Genomic DNA, 17,544 nt, shown 5'->3' on the forward strand with positions numbered 1-17,544 from the left:
CCAAAGCAGGAGGTATCCATTCTAAGGATAAAGAGCTGAAAACTTTGGATCTTTGTGGCAACAACTTGGTTTTGTGTTGTTTTTCCTCTGTCATTTCAGTGCTGTGTTCACCTGGACCAACCTGCTGGTGGTGGTGGTGGAGCTGTGTGGCTGTGAGCAGGAGGCTCTGGATTTGGTGCCTCTGGTTACCAACGTGGTCCTGGAGGAGCATTACCTGATTGTGGGTGTGGTGGTGGTGGTGGATCCTGGAGTCATCCCCATCAATTCCCGAGGCGAGAAACAACGGATGCACCTCCGGGACAGTTTCCTGGCGGATCAGCTGGACCCCATTTACGTGGCCTACAACATGTGATGGGAGCACAGAGTGATCAGGGTGCTTATGGAAGTGAAGCTGATGAAAATTACTAATACTTGATCTAAAGTTTGAGGTTGCTGCCACATTCCCTCCCTCCTGTCCTGGGGGTTTCAGTCCTGGTGGGGTGAAGGAAGTGGGGGAAGCAACAGCAAACGTTTGTAACAGTTTACTGAACCATGAGCTTTAGAGAACTGCAAAAGGGGAAAGTGTGTGAGCTACGAAATCCCCAAGGCCTTTACAGTAGTGTTAATTTTTCACCCGTTGTACATATTTGTATTTTTATCTAATCCCGGGTTAGGATTCTATAAGGGGTGGGTTTATTTAGTTAAGATAATAAACTATTAAGAAAAGGGTCATCAGAGTTCTGCAGTTCCCTACTCCATGATCTCCTTTGCATCTGGAGCTGTTCATCCCACGGGATCACACAACTTATTGACAATTGTGCCATGACCAAATCAATAACTTACAGAATCAGAGTTACTTATTCATATAGAGATTTCTGGAATTTAAAAATAATTTTGCCTATATTTTAAATATGTAAATATTATTATACATAATTCACTTAGATAGAAAATTAACTTGGCTAGTGAGGGCAGCTGAAGGTTGATGTTTTTAAGGACAGGTGACTTTTGTGGTCCTCAGCATCATGGCATTGGCTTAGACACAATGTGAGATGCTCCCACCTTCCCCAGGTTTCTGATTTCATTTGTATCTTTATTCTGGCCAGAAGTGTGCAGAACCCTTTGGTTTTAAGGCACATCTTTCTCCAGGAGGCTGAATTCAGCATGGAATTAGGGAGAAATGGCAGTGCAGGGAAGGAACTGAGGGACAGCCTCTGCCTCATCCTGTGGCACCAGGTGTGGAAAGGAAAACCGTTCCTAGGTTGACACACAGGTGAATTCCCTGCTTGTGCCATTCCTCTGGGATTCCTTCAGCTCCCTGCAGGCAGAGCAGAATTACTGTGAATAGGCTTTAGTGGAAACTGGGAGCAAACAAAAATGCTTTCCCCAAAGCATTCCCTGAAAGAACAGGAGAATTTGAGGTTTAAGTTGAACACAATTTTTCTTTTACTGGAGGATCCAGTAATTCTGGCAAACACATTGTTAAATAACATTGTGAAAATTGCTGTCCGGGCCTTCCACATCCTGTGTCAGGTCCAGCGTTAGGGAATGGGAAGAAAGAGAAACCTGAAAGCAGCAGGTACAAGCTCTTCCTGCTGGGAAGCAGGGCTGGGAGAGAGCAGGTGGTTGAGCTTTGACTCAAAATTATCTCTTTTTTTAAAAATTCTTCATCTTTTAATAGCAATTACACTTCTCTGGGTGCTAATATATGATTTTGGAAGCTTTGGGAGCTGCTACCAGATCCTGCAACAGGGTTTTTTGAGTCAGATGTGGTATACAGTGTAAATAAACTTTTCAGATGTTCCAGATTACCTCACAAAAAGTTTTTAGGCAGTTTTTAAAAGGTTTGTGGTGTGGACTTGGAAGATCCTGTGGCAGTTACTGGAACAGAGTCCAGTGGATCCACGAGCAAACCCCAGCTGTGTCCTTGAAAAGCTCCTGCTGCATCCTGGTGGCTCCTCACTGAAAACAGGAGCTTTAAAACTCAGAAGTTTCAAATGATATTTTTGAAAAATATTTGGTGGGGAAATAGGAACTGGAAGTTTTGTGGCAGGTCTGGACTTAAGGTTCCTTGCAAACACTTCGGGTTTCAGGGGCACATTTTGGAACCTTGTCTGTGTTTTCCACAGTATCAGCCAACACTGCAGAATATGCACAAAATCTACAATATATTTAGTTTTAACAAATTGAACACAAAGTGGGGACAGTGGCAGGTCAAAGACTAAAACAGTTGGTCCTGCAGCTTATTTTGGGTGTAAAGTGCATAAAGGGTGCTCTCCCCTTTCAGCCAGAAAATTCCTGTTATTCCATGTTCTTTGTCACCATTTTTGTGTTTCCTGCACAGCCCAGGCCTGGCCAAGCAGCTTCACTCCAGTGTGACCTTTCCAGGAAAAACTGGTGGTCTTGAACCTTTTTCTTTACTCAAGGCTTTAGATAAATTGTTTCAACAAACATTTTTTGTCCACTGAAGTAGACTTTTAAGTCCAATTCCAGGATTGTCTTTTATTTTTATTCGTGATTTTTCACAAATAAAACAATGTGTGTATTAGTTCCATCAAATGTGGCAGGTGAAATTCCTGAGATGGCATTTTTGATTGTGACTGGATTGATCTTTTTTTATTTTTTTTCCCCTCATTTTTTGGTTTGGATAGGTACTGATAGTTTCCTATGGTTTGAGGTTTTATCTTGCAAGTTCCCTGTGTGCTCCAAATCTTCCAGCACGTTCCATTTCTGTGTGCTGGAGAACTGCAGGACGCTGCCCATGGGATGAGAGAACATTCCAGGGACAAGGAGGAGCTGCTCAGTTTGGCTTCCCTGGATTCCCTGAGTGCTTTGAGAGTTTTCTATAAATCCATTTCCCACAGCGCTGGAGAGGAGGAGGGATGGGGCTGAGGCTCTGGAATCCCCAAAATTCCACCCCCAGCTCTGCTCGGGACTTGCCATGAGCCTTCCACAGATCATTCCGCTCCTCTCTCTGTAGCTGGGGATGATATTTCCATATTTTCTGGGAACAAAGCAAGATCTTTCACTCCAGACATTGGCAGGTGGGCAGGGCTGGGTGCTTCTCACAAAAATCAGCCTCTCCCCCTGGTGTGACTGCAGCTGCTGGGGTTGCACAGGGCACATTATTCCCTTTTCTTGCCCCTCGGGTTCCAACTTAACTGCAGTGAAACTGAAAAACTGGGAATTCTTCCCACTGGACTGAAGTATATTGTGTGTGTCTCACTGTTTCTGAATCTTCTCTGAGCAAACGCTGTGGGAACAAGACAGTTTTGTCCCGTTTTGTTAGAATTTGCACTTCATTTCTGGTTTAAATCAGTTCAGCTGTGTCCTACTAACTGTCCTAAAATAAGGTTATAAAAACCAGATCAATTTTAGCCCTAGATGCTTTTTTTTTTTTTTTTTTTTTGCTTTTATTTCTGTCAACCTCTTTCTCATTGTCCAATCCAGACTCTGGCATTCTGTAATTATGTATAAAGGTTTTATTTATTTAAAACTAGATTAGTTACATTTTTAAATTTAACACCTGGCTGGACAGTGTCCCATTAACGCATTGATTGTGTTTCCTTTGTCTTGTGTTAATAAATATTGATGCCTGGTTGCTTGTTTAGTCCTTCCAGCGCTGTTTCCATGAAGGAATTTTATTTTTAAAGAATAAAATGCGGGTTAAAATTGAGCCTGGGCAGGGGGAGAACTAGTAAGTATCTTGTATTTTGTCCGTTGCATGGAGGAGTGTTGGAGCTCTGGGGGTGTGAAGGAGCTGGGCTGGGCTGTGTCCTGTACCTGTAGCTTTGGGAATCAGTTTCTGGGGATCAGAGCAGGGAGTGGAGCTGGAGAAGGGGCTGGAGAATTCTGAGGGAGCTAGGAAAGGGTTCAGCTGGAGAAAAGGGGGATCAGGGGGAATTTCTGCCTCTACACAATGCCCTGACAGGAGGGGACAGCCGGGGGATTCGGGATTTTTCCCAGGGAACAGGGACAGAGGAGAGAGAACGGCCTCAGGCTGGGCCGGGGAGGCTCAGGGGGGACACAGCAGGAATTCCCCCATGGAAAGGGGATCAGGAATTGGCACTGCCCAGGGGGGTTTGGGTCACCTCATCCCTGGAGGTGTCCCAGGAAGGGCTGCAGGTGCCACTCAGAGCTCCGGGCTGGGGACAAGGTTGGACTCGATATCTCTGAGGGATTTTTCAACCTCAGGAATTCCGGGATCCTGTAAAAATCAGGTTCCTGTTCCTCGAGGTGCTTGGCTGCAGTTGGTGCCTTACGAGCAACACTGAATTTCCTGTGCTCCCCAGTGATGCCTGAGGAACTGTCCCGTGATGGGGGCCACCGGCTGGATCCCAAATCCTTATTGTGATCCTAAAATCGCTGTGGAATATCCCCGAGAGGGACCAAAACCCATCACCTGCTTCCTTAAAACCCCTCAGTGCCACCGGCCCGGCCGTGAGGAATCGCAGCCACGGTCCTGCCACACTCCGGCTGGGACGCGCCGGTCAAACCCGGCCGCACTGCCCTTTCCCCACGGCTGGGCGTGAGGACCTGGAATTTCGGGATTTTTGGGAATTTCGGGATTTTCCCGCGGCAGTCGCGATCCCGCTCGCAGAGCGCGGGTTCCCGCCCGCACGGCGCCGCTCCTGCCGGCATGGGCGCTGTTCCCGCGTCGTGCCCGACAGCGGCGCTCTGCCGCCTCCTCTCTGTGGTGCGCCCGGGCGGGGCCGGCTCCAGGCGGCCGCTCTAGCCCGGCGCCCGCGCGCTCTGCGCCGCTGGGGCTCTATGGCGGGGGCCCCTGGGCGCGCACTCTATGGTCGCGGCCCGCCCCCCCCGCCGGCGCCGCTTCCCTGAGGCGGGACCGGGCCGGGACCGGGGCCGGGACCCGGCGGCGGCTCCGGCGCTCCCCACGCGCGACCTGCGGGGGCTCTGAGGTAAGCGCGGGCTGGGGGAGGCCGCCCCGTCCCCCTCGGCCCGCCCGCCGCTTCTTCTCCCCCGCGTCCGCCCCCGCGGGCCGTGAGGGGACGGGCACAGGCCGCGGCCTCGGCGCGGCGGCCGCTGCGGAAACCGCGGGGAGTTCCCCCGCAGCCGGGCCTGAGGCGCTGCCCTGCGGCCTGGGGCTGCTGCCGGGCCCGGGCCCGCTCGCCCCCGGGACGGGGGGGAAAGGTTTCTGAGGCGTGACGAGGAGCCCCGGGTCCCGCTCCCCTCGGGATGGGGGACAGGTGCTCTGGGGGTGGCCGCGGCTCCAGCCGGTGCCGGGCAGCGCTGGCTGGGTCCCCGAGCCGTGCCCGGGCACAAACTCGGCTTTATCGCTAACTAAACCGCCGTTAATGGGCGTCCTTACCTGGTCTCTATGAATTTTGCCCCTGACCCGTGTCTGAGCCTTGACTTCAGTGCTCAGTGAGGATCGGGTGGGGCCAGGGCGCTATAAATGATAGAAATGATCGTATAAATGTTATCTGGGCTATTTTTCTCTCACAACCAACAGATCCCTGATGCGGATAGAATATTGACATCTTTAGGCTGCAGCGTTTATCCCTGAAGCTCCTGTCAGGGATGTTCCTGTACAGGCTGGTGCTGGGTGGAGGGGAGTGGGAGAAATCCTATAAGGAAAGTGCTCCTGGAGTTTTAAGGAATAACTTTGTGTGTTTGTGGAATGGAATCTGGAGCAGTGACTGGGCACCTTGACTCCAGACTGCTCACTTGCTCTCTGGCACATCTGGTGGGATGTGCTGCCCTTTGCTCTGTCTTTTACTGATTTCTGGGAGGAAAAAAATGGAGTTTTCTGGGTGAGCAAATTTTCTCCAAGTGTCTTAATGGCAAATTTAGGTAAATAATATTTTCACTGCTGAAAGCAGCTGATTGTGAGGATCCCAAATTCCCCTAGATTACTTAAGTATCATTTAAGAAAGCGTTTTGAAATCCCTTTGTACAATTTGTAAATGTCAGAATTTGACTCCTGTCACTATTTGAGAATAAAATTCTGTGCCAAATAGTCTTGATTTCTGACGTTATAAAAAATACAATCAATTGGTTCTTCCAACATTTCAGTGATGAAACATCATTCAGACCATTCCTCTACTCAGTTTGCAAAACAGAACTTGGTTTCTTCCTCTGGTGCTCTCTGTAGCACTTTAGGGAATTTCCAGAATTAGGGAATCAATGGAAGTTGTGGGAATGAGTTTTCTTTTTTAATTAATGCTCCTTGAGCATGTCAGGTGTTTCTGGTGGGTTTGTGTGGTGGTTTCATGCACTCTGAGGTACTTGGAGGGTGTCTGTGAACTTTGAGAAATGAAATGTGTCCCGATGGACTGTGACATTCCTGTTTGTGTCTCAGAGGAAGGTGATTTTGAGGCTCAGCGTTGAAGTAGGATGAGTTTTCTTGGCTGGAGGGAGATGATGCCCAGAATTTTAGGAGTTCCTTAAAGCAAATTTCATGAGCTGCTGTTGCAAAATCCTTTCAGTTAAATGACTTTTGAGGCGGAGCTGCATGGAGACTTTGGGTTTACTGTGAAAATCATCCCCCTTACCTGTCTGGTTATAAAAACGTGGTGTTTGTACAGACTGGGACAATAATCATTCTCTGGATGATAAAGCCTCGGTGTTGCTTCTCTTGTCAGTGCTCTGTGACAGCAAAATTCTTCCTTCACCCCAAAAAGAGCACCTGCTTTCAGCTAAATAAATTAAATTCAGCTGTCAGAGCAGTTTTATCCAGGAGGTGACTGTGCTCAGGTATTATCCTTTTTGGTACTTCTTCTTAGAGTTTGAGACCTGCAAGTTGAGGTTTTTCTCCCATTCCAGGGGGAAATTCCTGGTCTTCCAGCTAAATAAAGTTAAAGACAGGGGAGTCTTGTGTGACACTCACATCCCCAGAGGCTGTGAGGTGCAGGATGAATTTCCATCTTGTTGCAATCCTTGCTAAATCTTTTTATTGACTGCTGTTGAATGGATAATTAAATATTCCAGAGCAAGCAGAGATGAACTAAACTCAAAACTCATATTTCTAATGGGAAATACTTTATCTTTTATTCCTGTAAGCAGAACTTCACACCAGTGAGAGAAAGGTCAGCAAAACCTTCTGTGCTTTCCCCCTGGGGCGTTTCTTTGGGGTGGTTTTGTTGGTTTCACTGTTTCTTGCAGGCTGTTTTGAGTCTTTTATGGGACAGTAAGATAGAGAAACTAATAGCAGAGAGCAGGGAGGGCAGGCTGTGGGTTTGCACTACAGAAATGAACAGAACAGAGGTTTCTGTAGCACTGGAAATTTATTGTCATTTTTGCTGCTGTCTGGATTTCGGTTTGAGGGGCCCTGTTTACCTGGGACACTTTGCAGGGTGCAAAATTTTCCTTTATAAAATGTAAAACTGTGTTTGCGGACAGACAAAGTTGTGTCCACTGCAGGTTCATCATTAATTCTGCTCATAATCTTGAAGTGGTTGATGTTTGCAGCCACGAGGGAAGCTGCATCATAGGCTGGGGAAGGTTTGGGCTGTGCTGTAAAGGACACAGAACCATGGGTTTGTTTTGGCTGGAAGAGACCTTAAGGAACATCTCATTGCACCTCCCTGCCATGGCGGGGTCACCTTCCACCATCCCAGCTTGCCCCAAGCCTGTCCAGCCTGGCCTTGGGCACTGCCAGGGATCCAGGGGCAGCCTCAGCTTCTCTGGGCACCTGTGCCAGGGCCTGCCCACCCTCCCAGGGAGGAATCCTTCCCAATATCCCATCCAGCCCTGCCATCTGTCAGTGGGAAGCCATTCCCCATGTCCTGGCACTCCAGACCCTTGTAAATGCTCTCTCTCCATCCTCCCTGCAGCTCCTTCAGCTACTGGAGAGGCACAATTCAGTTACCCTGAAGCTTCTCTTTTCCACCTTGAACAATCCCAATTCTCCCAGCCTTTCCTCACAGCAGGGCTGCTCCATCAATCAATCATAGTCTCTTGTATCAGCCAGCCATCAGTTTTCTCCCTACAAAGCCCTGCTTTGGTGACTTTTTGGGGGTCCTGCAGCGGGACCCCTCAGAGCAGGGAGGGTGCAGCAGCAGGACTCTGCTCTGGGTTGACTCTTCCCCCCAGGAGCCTTCACTGGGCTGCGTGCTGTGGTTGGGCTCAGCAGGGAAAAATCAGTGACTCACATTTCCACAGAAAGAAATGTAATTTCCAGTCTCATAGCAACTGTCCTTTCAACACTTTCAAACCTTCTGTGACAAAATGTTTAACACTCACCCATCAGCTTCTAATGCTCCAGGCTGGTCCGCCCACCACCCCAGCTGAAACCTGCATTTGTGCATCCCTGAATCCCCCAGAATCTGAGGGGGGATGCTGGCAAGACGTTGAACAGTTAAATATAAAATCTTAGACATGAGAGAAGTGTTGCTGACTGCATTACATCAAGACAGAGTGACTCTTAAAATTCAAAACTGTGTTCTCTTCACTTTGATCTGAGTCCCTGGTTTGTTTTTATACACCTTCAGATAGTTTAAAATAGGTTTGGCTGGTGGCTTGGCTAAAATATTTTTGGAAATTATCTTACTTAAAGATATTCTTTAGTATAAAGAATCTTGATTTTCTTCCTGGATCATCCTTCAAACTGAAAGAGAGCCGAGCTAGATGATATATTAGGAATTGGATATTAATGGGATTATAACAGGATGATGAGGCCCTGGCACAGGGTGCCCAGAGAGGCTGGAGCTGTGCCATCCCTGGAAGTGTCCAAGACCAGGTTGGACAAGGCTTGGGGCAACCTGGAGTAGTGAAAGGTGTCCTTGCCCGTGGCAGGGGATGTCACTGGATGGGCTTTAAGGTCCCTCCCAACCCAAACCAGTCCATGATTCTGTGTGTCCTTTACAGCACAGACCAAACCTGTTCTATTCCCAGCCTGGACTCAGGAGGTGACCCCAGGTGTGGGGCTTCACCTGCCCAAATCCCCAGGAAAGAGCAGGGCAGGGTCCCTTCCCTTGAGGAGGCACAGAAGGGCTCAGGGTGTTGATGGGAAGTGACAAAAATCCAGGCTGTGCCTTAATAATGGCAACATTGGAGGGCAAAGAGCCTCGTTCAGCACATCCCAGCAAGACCAGAATCATGAGGCACTGAGGGTGTAAAACACTGGTGGAACTGGGCACCTGTCTGCTGTCCACATTCATTACTAACTGGATTTAACTGGTTTTCTCGTAGCTGATGATGGAAGAGGTGCACAAGGGCAGCAGCAGCAGCTCTGTTACGTCCCAGCCCTCAGCTGTACAAGGTACAACCCTCCAGGCAGCTCAGCTCTCTCATATTGCTCAACAGGTAAAGCCTGGGCTGGATCTCAGCAAACATTTCAGGGAGTTCAGAGCCAGTTTTATGTGCTACAAACTATAGAGCCATTCTTAGAAGCAATCAGAGAAGAAAAAACAGAAAGAGGCTAAGAAAAATGTGTTTGTTTTTGATGGTGGATGACATTAAATTAATTATAAAGTGTTTTAAAGTTGTTTTTTTTTTGTGTTTGTACAATGCAGAAGTCCAACCCAGATTTGGGGTTAGTCCTCCACAGGAGCTGCTCAGGAATAAAATGAGGGCCTGGTTTCATTTTTTTTCTTAGAAAAAGCATTTCCAGCTCCTTTTGTAGTAGCAGCAATCCTGGGTGCTCAGCACCATGGAAACCCTTGGATTTTAGCCCAACATGAACATATTTAATCTAATAAACCATATGAACTTGAAAATTGAGATTCTTTTCCTCTAACGCAACATCCATGTCAGAGCTTTAACCTGAATCCCTTAGAATGGGTGAAGGAGTGAATCCTTCCAGGAGGGTTTTCCTGGGAAAAAGCAATGTTTTGCAGCTCATCCACTGTTTATCCTGTGGAAGCAATTGGGATTTTGATGCAAAATTTAGATATAGGAAAGGAGAGACTATCAGCTGGTGTCCTGGGATTTGTTTCCAGGCTGGTTTCCTGATTTGTTTTTATCTAAAGTTCTGATTGTCCCTTAATATTGTGAGTTATGATACAAAAGTAGCATTAATTGGAAATTGAGCTGTGTGTATTTTAATGATCTCTTCGTCTTATGTATTTCAGATTAATAAAAGTACTGAAGGAATTTAATTACAGAAGTGGTTATTTACTTAGAATCTACATGTATAACTTGAATTTTTTTGGTTTGAGAACATACGGAAATGTGAACAATATAAATGGAATTAAAGTGTAAAGACTCATGGGAGTTCAACATCAAAACTACAAACCCTCTAGGAAGCTGAAGCATTTTCATGTTTTTAATATGTTATGTAATATCACAGATTATGTGACATAATGCCACATTTGATTTTCTCCAACCAAAGGAAATAACGAACTGTTTCAGCCTTTTTCATATGCAAATAATGTCTAAAAAAATGTGCATCTTTAAAGGTACTTCTGTGACTTAATTAGAATTAAAATAAGCTGCTAATGGTTTTCCTACACGTGTTGCACTTCCTGAGTCCTGTGGCACAAAGGTTTTACTGATGGTTTTTGGTCTGTTGTAGATGTCTCTCAGAGGTTCTGCTCCCCTCACAGTCGTTCAGCTTCCTGGAGAGCAAGTCCAGGTCCAGGGAGTCATTCAGACAGCTCAGTCCTCCTCTGTGATCCACTCCCCTCAGGTGCAAACCGTGCAGGTAACTCCACAATGGCTTTGAATACCCCAGATCTGCAGTTATGTAGGTAAGAAGATGGGAAAAGATGTGTAGAGGCTTCTCTGACCCAGCTGTGCCCTGCTGTAAGCGACAGTGAGCAATCCAAGGGCAGCCCTATGGGATCCCTCATTTGGACTTGAAATTCTTCCTCGTGGGAAGTCACCTGTGGAGTCAAAATAAAACCATTTCATGTCACCTCCCTTTACACAAAAATCCAATCCACAGCTCTGTAGTTGGTTCCTTGGCAGTCAGGTGGGGTTTGACACCCAAAGAGGGGAGTGGGGAATTACAGAATAATCCAGCAGTGGATTAAAATGAGTGTTTGGGAAGGTGGAGCTGTGTGAAGGGAAATGAGTGCTGGGTGCTCTCTCGTGCTGTAACTCCCTGTCAGTGGTACCCAAGTCTCTGGCTGTGTCTCTTACTCACTTGCCATGTGATTTTTGTAAGAATCCCTTCCAAGAGGTGCCCAGGGAGTCCAGTGAGTCTGTTCCTGCTCCTCTCAGTCCCTGCTGCAGAGAGCCTGGGGACCTGGAGTTCCACTGGGAAACCACCGCCCTGGCAGCCGGGCGAGGGAGGAGCTGCCCTAAAAACCAGGAATTTGTCCCTGATCCTTGTCCCACACTCCTCACACCACACTAAATTGATAAGCCATGAGAAGCAGACCTGGCAGAGACTGTCAGCTGTCACTGCTGTAACATAGAGCAGAGAGAGGAGAACATGTGTCACTGCTGAAAGCACTCAGGCATCTGCATTGGCTGCTTGTTGGTGCTCATCTCTCTGTTAAGTCTCTTTCCTTTTCCCTCCCCCTGGTTGCACAGTCTCCACTGGCTGGATTCATTCCTTTTCTGTAATTTATGAACTTTGTGGCCTTGATGGAGGGAAAAACAAAGTACAACATGAGCAGGTTTTTTTCCCTGCTGATCATAGGCTGCTCTGTCTCTGCAGTTCAGTGAGAGGCTTTTCCCAGAGCTCTGTGCATTCCTCTGCACTCTGTTACTGGCACACGGATAAGAGCAAATAAATATTTTGTTCACTAATAAGGAGCATCAGAGACAAAATTACACTTTGAACTGGATGAGCACACAGTGGAATAATGAAAATTGTAGATAGTACTTTGCATATTTACTCCCTGATATTCTGCTGCCTTAAATATTCTTTTCACTGGACTTTCACATTCTCACCAACAAACCCCCACTGCTCCTTTTCTACATGAAAGATTCCAGGTGCTTTCTGTACATCAGTGGTGCTTTTGTCCTGTACATCAGTGGTGCTCCTGTTCCCTTTCTCACTAGGTGTCTTCCTTGTCTGAGAGTGAGGATTCTCAGGACTCCTCAGACAGCATTGGCTCCTCACAGAAGGCTCGAGGCATCTTGGCTCGTCGTCCATCCTACCGGTACGGGTGTGATACACTTGATATTTTTATTTGAAACCAAAACAACAGCCCCTTCCCATGGTTTTCAGTATTCTGCTGCCCACCACGTTGTTTCCTTTTCCTTGAAATACGCACTGAATCTGTTCATGCACTGAACTTTCTGAGCCATCATTGCTGTGAGGAAACTTTGACTCCACTAACTGGAGGTTGGCCTCAGCAGGATTTTGTAAAGGGCAAAATGTTCACCAGCTGTAATTTTGCTCAGCTGTATCATTTTACTGAAGTGAGGAGTGCAGTCAAATGTCAGACTCCTTTTTTCACAGAAAAATTTTGAAAGATCTTTCTTCTGAAGACACACGGGATAGAAAAGGAGATGAGGAAAGTCCTGGGGTCTCCACTGTTGCCTCCATGTCCGTTCCCACGCCCATCTACCAGACAAGCACTGGACAGTACAGTAGGTTACCCAAAATATCCTCACCGTTTTTCTTCTACTTGCCTCAAAATACAGATTTCATTAAGCATTTGAGTAAGATGAGGACAAAAGTTGGTTATTATCCAGTAGTGAATAAAGTTAGTACATAGAAGTAACTGGTATCTACAGACTTCAGATAAACTCAGTGCTCTGTAATTTTAAATTTTGCACATTAAGATATTTCATGGTGTTGGTATGGAGCACACAGCAGTGTTGTTTGCTGGATTTAACCCAATACATCAGTGAAGACACAGATATATATATATATATATATTTATTTATTTATATTTATATATATGTGTGTATATTATAGGCCATACTAAAAGGCTTCTGTGGTATCAGAGAGGTACGAAAAAATTAGGATTTGTTCTTTTGATGTTCCCACTTGGTGTTTATGGTGTTTCACACCTGCTCCTCTCCATCCTATGAGTGGGTGAGGCCCTGGCACAGGTGCCCAGAAAAGCTGTGGTGCCCCTGGATCCCTGGCAGTGTCCAGGACCAGGCTGGACAGGGCTTGGAGCAGCCTGGGCTAGTTGGGAGGTGTCCCTGCCAAGGCAGGGGTGGCACTGGATGGGCTGTAAGGTCCCTCCCAACCCATTGTAGGATACTGTGATTTACCTGTATTTTCTGCTGTACATCTCCAAATCCTCTTGTCCCTGTGCCTTCCCTTGCAGTTGCCATCGCAGCCAACGGGCTGCAGCTGGCGGGGCCGGGGGCGGACGGGGTGCAGGGGCTGCAGACACTGACCATGGCCAACGCCGGCGGCTCCCAGCCCGGGACCACCATCCTGCAGTACGCCCAGACCTCGGATGGGCAGCAGATCCTGGTGCCCAGCAACCAGGTGGTGGTGCAGAGTGAGTACCCCCTGGGGACACGGTTACGCTCCTGTCACCGTGAGTGCCGCCTGCTAATGCTGCCCCGTTTGTGTCCCCTAGCTGCCTCTGGGGACATGCAGACGTACCAGATCCGCACCACGCCCACCACCTCCTCCCTGCCCCAGACCGTGGTGATGACATCCCCCGTCACTCTGACATCCCAGGGCAGCAAGACAGATGACCCACAGCTGAAACGAGAGATCAGGCTGATGAAGAACAGGTACGTGAGTGCACCTGAGCTGCTTGGTTGGTGAGTTTGATCACGTGCAATCACTGGGGTTGGAAAAGACTTCCAGGATCATAAAGTTCAACCTGTGACAGATCTCCACCAGAGCACTGAGTGGCACATCCAGGGATGGGGACTCCAAACCTCCCTGGGCAGCCCGTGCCAATGCCTGACCATCCTTTCCATGAAGAAATTCCTCCTGATGTCCAACCTGAACCTCCCCTGGCATAGCTTGAGGCCATTTCCTCTTGTCCTGTCCCTGTTCCCTGGGAACAGAGCCTGAGCCCCCTGCCCCTGGCTGCCCCTTGTGTCAGGGAGTTGTGGAGAGGGAGGAGGTTCCCCCCGAGCCTCCTTCTCTACAGGCTGAGCCCCTTTCCCAGTTCCCTCAGGAGTTCTCCAGGCCCTTCTCCTTGTGCTCCAGCCCCTTCCCTAGCTCTGGGTGGGCTCCAGCCCATCCATATTTCTCTTGCAGTAAGGGTCCAGAACTGGAGGGGCCTCAACAGTGTCCAGCACAGGGGGGCAATCCCTGCCCTGGTGCTGTGCCACACCATGCCTGGTACAGCCCAGGTGCCCGTGGCCTCCTTCCCCACCTGGGCACACCTGGGCGTGTGGGAGATTGTGACCCAAACATGGGAAATTGTGACCCAGACATGCTCCCTTGAGTCTCACAGTGTGGAGAAGCCAAAACTAGATTTCCCCTGCAGATTGGCTGCCCTGTGTGTTACCAGATGCTGCTGAATTTCCTGCTCTCCTCGGGCAGTTTTGGCTCAGTTTTGTTCCTCACTGCAGTTCCAGCTCTCTCATGTTGGTCAGTATTGTGACATTCAGAAAATAGATCTCACACCTAAAATCAAGAACTCTGCTTCTCTGTTGCAGAGAAGCTGCCCGGGAGTGCCGTAGGAAGAAGAAGGAGTATGTGAAATGTTTGGAAAATCGAGTGGCAGTCCTGGAAAATCAGAACAAAACTCTAATTGAAGAGCTAAAAACTTTGAAAGATCTTTACTGTCATAAAAGTGTGTAAGAAGAGAAGGTAAAAACCTTTGGGGACTGGTGAAATATCAGAGGAGAATTTTTTTTTTATACTGAATTTTTTAAACTAGATGAAAGGTCAAAAATGAAACTTTTCTACCTAGATTTCACAGCTCAAAGACTCTATAGATTTTCTTTACAACATGTTGGTGACAAAGTACAAAGAGGAAACAAGAAAACCTCACCAAAATTCCTGCTGGCACAACTGGAAACTGCTGAATTCAAGATTGCAGCTACAGCGGAAGGACAGTCACGTGTGGCGAGGCAGGGGATGAGAGTTTCTTTGAAAATTCCTATGAATGCCTCTAAGAAGGGAGGCAAAATTTGGTTACAAAGAAAATATGGATGAAACAGAATCCTTGCCATAGCTGACATTATTAGTAACGTTTATAACCAGTGTATGTTTTGATTTCTTACTCTTTTTCAAGCCTTTTTCCTTCAGTTATTTGTCTGTAAATATTTTTATTTTAACCTGTAAGTTGGTCTTTACAGGTGCAGATGATAAAAAAGCTGATACTTTGCTCGAGGTATATATTATGTTTTTACTCTTTCTCAGATGACAATTTAAAAAGTTGGGATGATTTTTTTTCCATGTTTGCCGTGTTTATCAGATTGGGGAAGGATCTGCAGAAGGCAGCAAGAGGCCTGGTCCTGGAAATGTCTGAGGCACAGAAAATTGTGTTGGCTTTCTTAGAGAATTCAACACATCAATGATTTAAAAGCACAGTGTGAGGGACAAGGACTGGTGACAAAAGTTCTGAAGAATTTCTGAGATTAAACTTCTCAAAGTTGTTAATTTCACAAGAGTTTGTTCTTAGTTCTGGGCATGAGAAACATTGATGATTGAAAATTAAATTGTGTGCTGATCATATGTACAATTAAACACTCAGTGCTTGTCCTGGCTGGGGATTCTCCTGGGCTTTGGAACATGAAACCAAATAGAAGAAAATGATGTAGTAAAAAATGAAAGATCTATACCAAAGGGTTATGAGGTTCTAATCTCTGGTTTATTGCTGGAAGTAGTGCAAAATTACAATTTCCAGCCTAATTTTGTAAGGTAGGAGCTATTTTGCAAAGTAATGGTATCTTTGTAAGCAAATACTATATTGCAAACAGGGAGATGGTTGGTATATTTTGTAGCTAAATTGTGATCTTTACAAAACCTGAAATTGAGTTTCTATACGTATTTTGACAGTTTATATCTTTCATTTTAGTAACCAAATGAAAATATTTTGTGAACCAGATTTTCAAGGATATATTTTTATGGATAGTACAAAGTCAAATGAGATCCTCTTTGGTGTAGGAGATACTTGAATTAATTTTGTATGTCTGTAGGCAACTTGCAGAAAAAAACGGATCCTAAAGAGTACTGGGGGGGAAAAAAGGAGGGAAAAAAAAAAGAAATTAGGGCTTTTTACTCCCCAGAGTTGACAATATCTGCACATTAGATCTCATTGTGTCAGAGAGTCTAGTTTGTACAATTTAAATTTGTTTCAGGTGAAAATCAAAGGTTTGACATGATCAGGACTCCTTTACCTGGGGAATCTCCATGCTTGGAGACCCCAGAGCTGTCTGGCTGTGGGCATGGTGGGCAGGACATGGCACTGGTGAGGACACGGTCCTGGGCAAGGTGTGACCCTGCTGGTCAGGCCGTGGTCTTGGGCAGGTGCTGTAGGTGACTGCAGTGCCTCTTGATGAGTGATAAACCATTTCCATAGCTGGGATTGAATCCTGCTTCCAGTTCTGTCAGCGGGAATTACACAATGGACTGTGCTGTTCCGAGGTGTTAGAGCTCCGTGTGTGTCGTGCTAGCTGAGATCTGGATGGAATTCCAAGCTCTGCTCCCTCCCTGGATGTGTAATGCTTATCCCATGGTCAGTCAGTAGTTTTGATTTTGCTCCTTTGGGAATTAATGGACTTGTAGCAAGCAGAGCTCTTTGCCAGGAGGAATCTGCATTCCACAATCTCCTGGTTAGTGGCTAGAAAAGGATATTTTTTTCCCCTGACGTTCCTAAGTCTCTGATTGTTGTGGGCACAAGTCCCAGTGCGTTTCCTTTAGGCCAGGCTGGAGTGTGACTCCTGGTTGCCATCATGTCAGAAAAAAAGCTTTGTGAAACATCAGAAATAAGGTTGGGAAAGTCCTAAACTGAGGGAGCTGCTCCTGGAGAGGTGTCGGTGTTTTCCCGTTTCTTTGGTGGAATTTCAGGAGAATGGAACAGCCTGGAATGTGCCTGGAACATGCACCTCAGAGAATTGGACCTTTCCTCAGCTGTGTGTAACCTGGCATGTGGGAGAGGGTTTGACCTACAGTTCTGAACTGCTTTGGGAACTCTGTGGTAGCTGATCCTCACTGTGTTCTCTTTTTTCCTTTTGTAAGATGAAACAATAATAAACAAAAACTATCAAGTGTTAAGACTGTAAAAACCTGGTGGCCAATTCTTCTTGTATCCAGCAAGGGAAGCACCTGTCCTGCCAGACACACCAGGAGTCAATTTTTATACTTTTAAAACAGTGTGTTGGAAAGAACAGCTGATTTTTCATAATGGGAATATTAAACGGGTAACACAAGTTCGCTCTTTAAGCACTGATCATGAAGTTCTTAGTTTGGATTTACTTTCAGTTCTCGATTTTAAAGAGTAAAATCTCATTCCTGAGGGTAAGAGATGCAGCAGGTGATGCTGTTCTGCTGGTTGGTTCCAAACAGTCCGTGCTTTCCACGAATTGTAAATATTTGTTGAAACAATTAATGGTTGCAAATTTTGATCTTGGTAAATAAAGTCACTAAAATATTATAATTCTGCTGGTCCCTATTTATTTTTAATGAAGTCGGAGCTGCAGTGGTGGTGACCAGGTGGGAATACTTGTGTGGGATCAAGTCATATGGCAGCCAGGAATAAATAATAGTTTTAGTGGATTAAGTGGCGTTTGTACACACCTGCCAGTGCTAAAAATCATGAGTGCAGAACAGCT

General features: G+C 46.6%; 2 protein-coding genes across 6 annotated transcripts in view; both read left to right on the top strand.

Annotated features, from left to right (window-relative positions):
* DIP2B (disco interacting protein 2 homolog B) overlaps nucleotides 1-3,592 on the top strand; it is a 59,789-nt gene extending 56,197 nt beyond the window's left edge. Inside the window, exon 38 of one of the 2 annotated variants that reach the window (XM_030967167.1) lies at nucleotides 100-352. In XM_030967167.1, the coding sequence (XP_030823027.1) occupies nucleotides 100-352 (253 nt within the window). Of the gene's footprint in view, nucleotides 1-99 lie in introns of both variants that reach the window. The other variant, XM_030967166.1, reaches the window with a different exon arrangement.
* The window catches only part of ATF1 (activating transcription factor 1), a 450,302-nt gene extending 432,933 nt beyond the window's left edge, over nucleotides 1-17,369 (top strand). The window contains exons 1-8 of one of the 4 annotated variants that reach the window (XM_030967200.1): nucleotides 4,691-4,895; nucleotides 9,130-9,243; nucleotides 10,454-10,582; nucleotides 11,893-11,993; nucleotides 12,296-12,426; nucleotides 13,119-13,298; nucleotides 13,380-13,539; nucleotides 14,422-17,369. In XM_030967200.1, coding sequence (XP_030823060.1) covers nucleotides 9,133-9,243; nucleotides 10,454-10,582; nucleotides 11,893-11,993; nucleotides 12,296-12,426; nucleotides 13,119-13,298; nucleotides 13,380-13,539; nucleotides 14,422-14,566 — 957 coding nt within the window. In that variant the 5' untranslated portion in view covers nucleotides 4,691-4,895; nucleotides 9,130-9,132 and the 3' untranslated portion in view covers nucleotides 14,567-17,369. Of the gene's footprint in view, nucleotides 1-4,683; nucleotides 4,896-9,129; nucleotides 9,244-10,453; nucleotides 10,583-11,892; nucleotides 11,994-12,295; nucleotides 12,427-13,118; nucleotides 13,540-14,421 lie in introns of those variants that run through there. The other 3 variants (XM_030967198.1, XM_030967199.1, XM_030967201.1) reach the window with 3 other exon arrangements.
* Nucleotides 17,370-17,544: the final 175 nt, after the last annotated feature.

This window comes from Camarhynchus parvulus, chromosome 29 (genome assembly GCF_901933205.1).
Source record: "Camarhynchus parvulus chromosome 29, STF_HiC, whole genome shotgun sequence".
Lineage (NCBI taxonomy): Eukaryota > Metazoa > Chordata > Aves > Passeriformes > Thraupidae > Camarhynchus > Camarhynchus parvulus.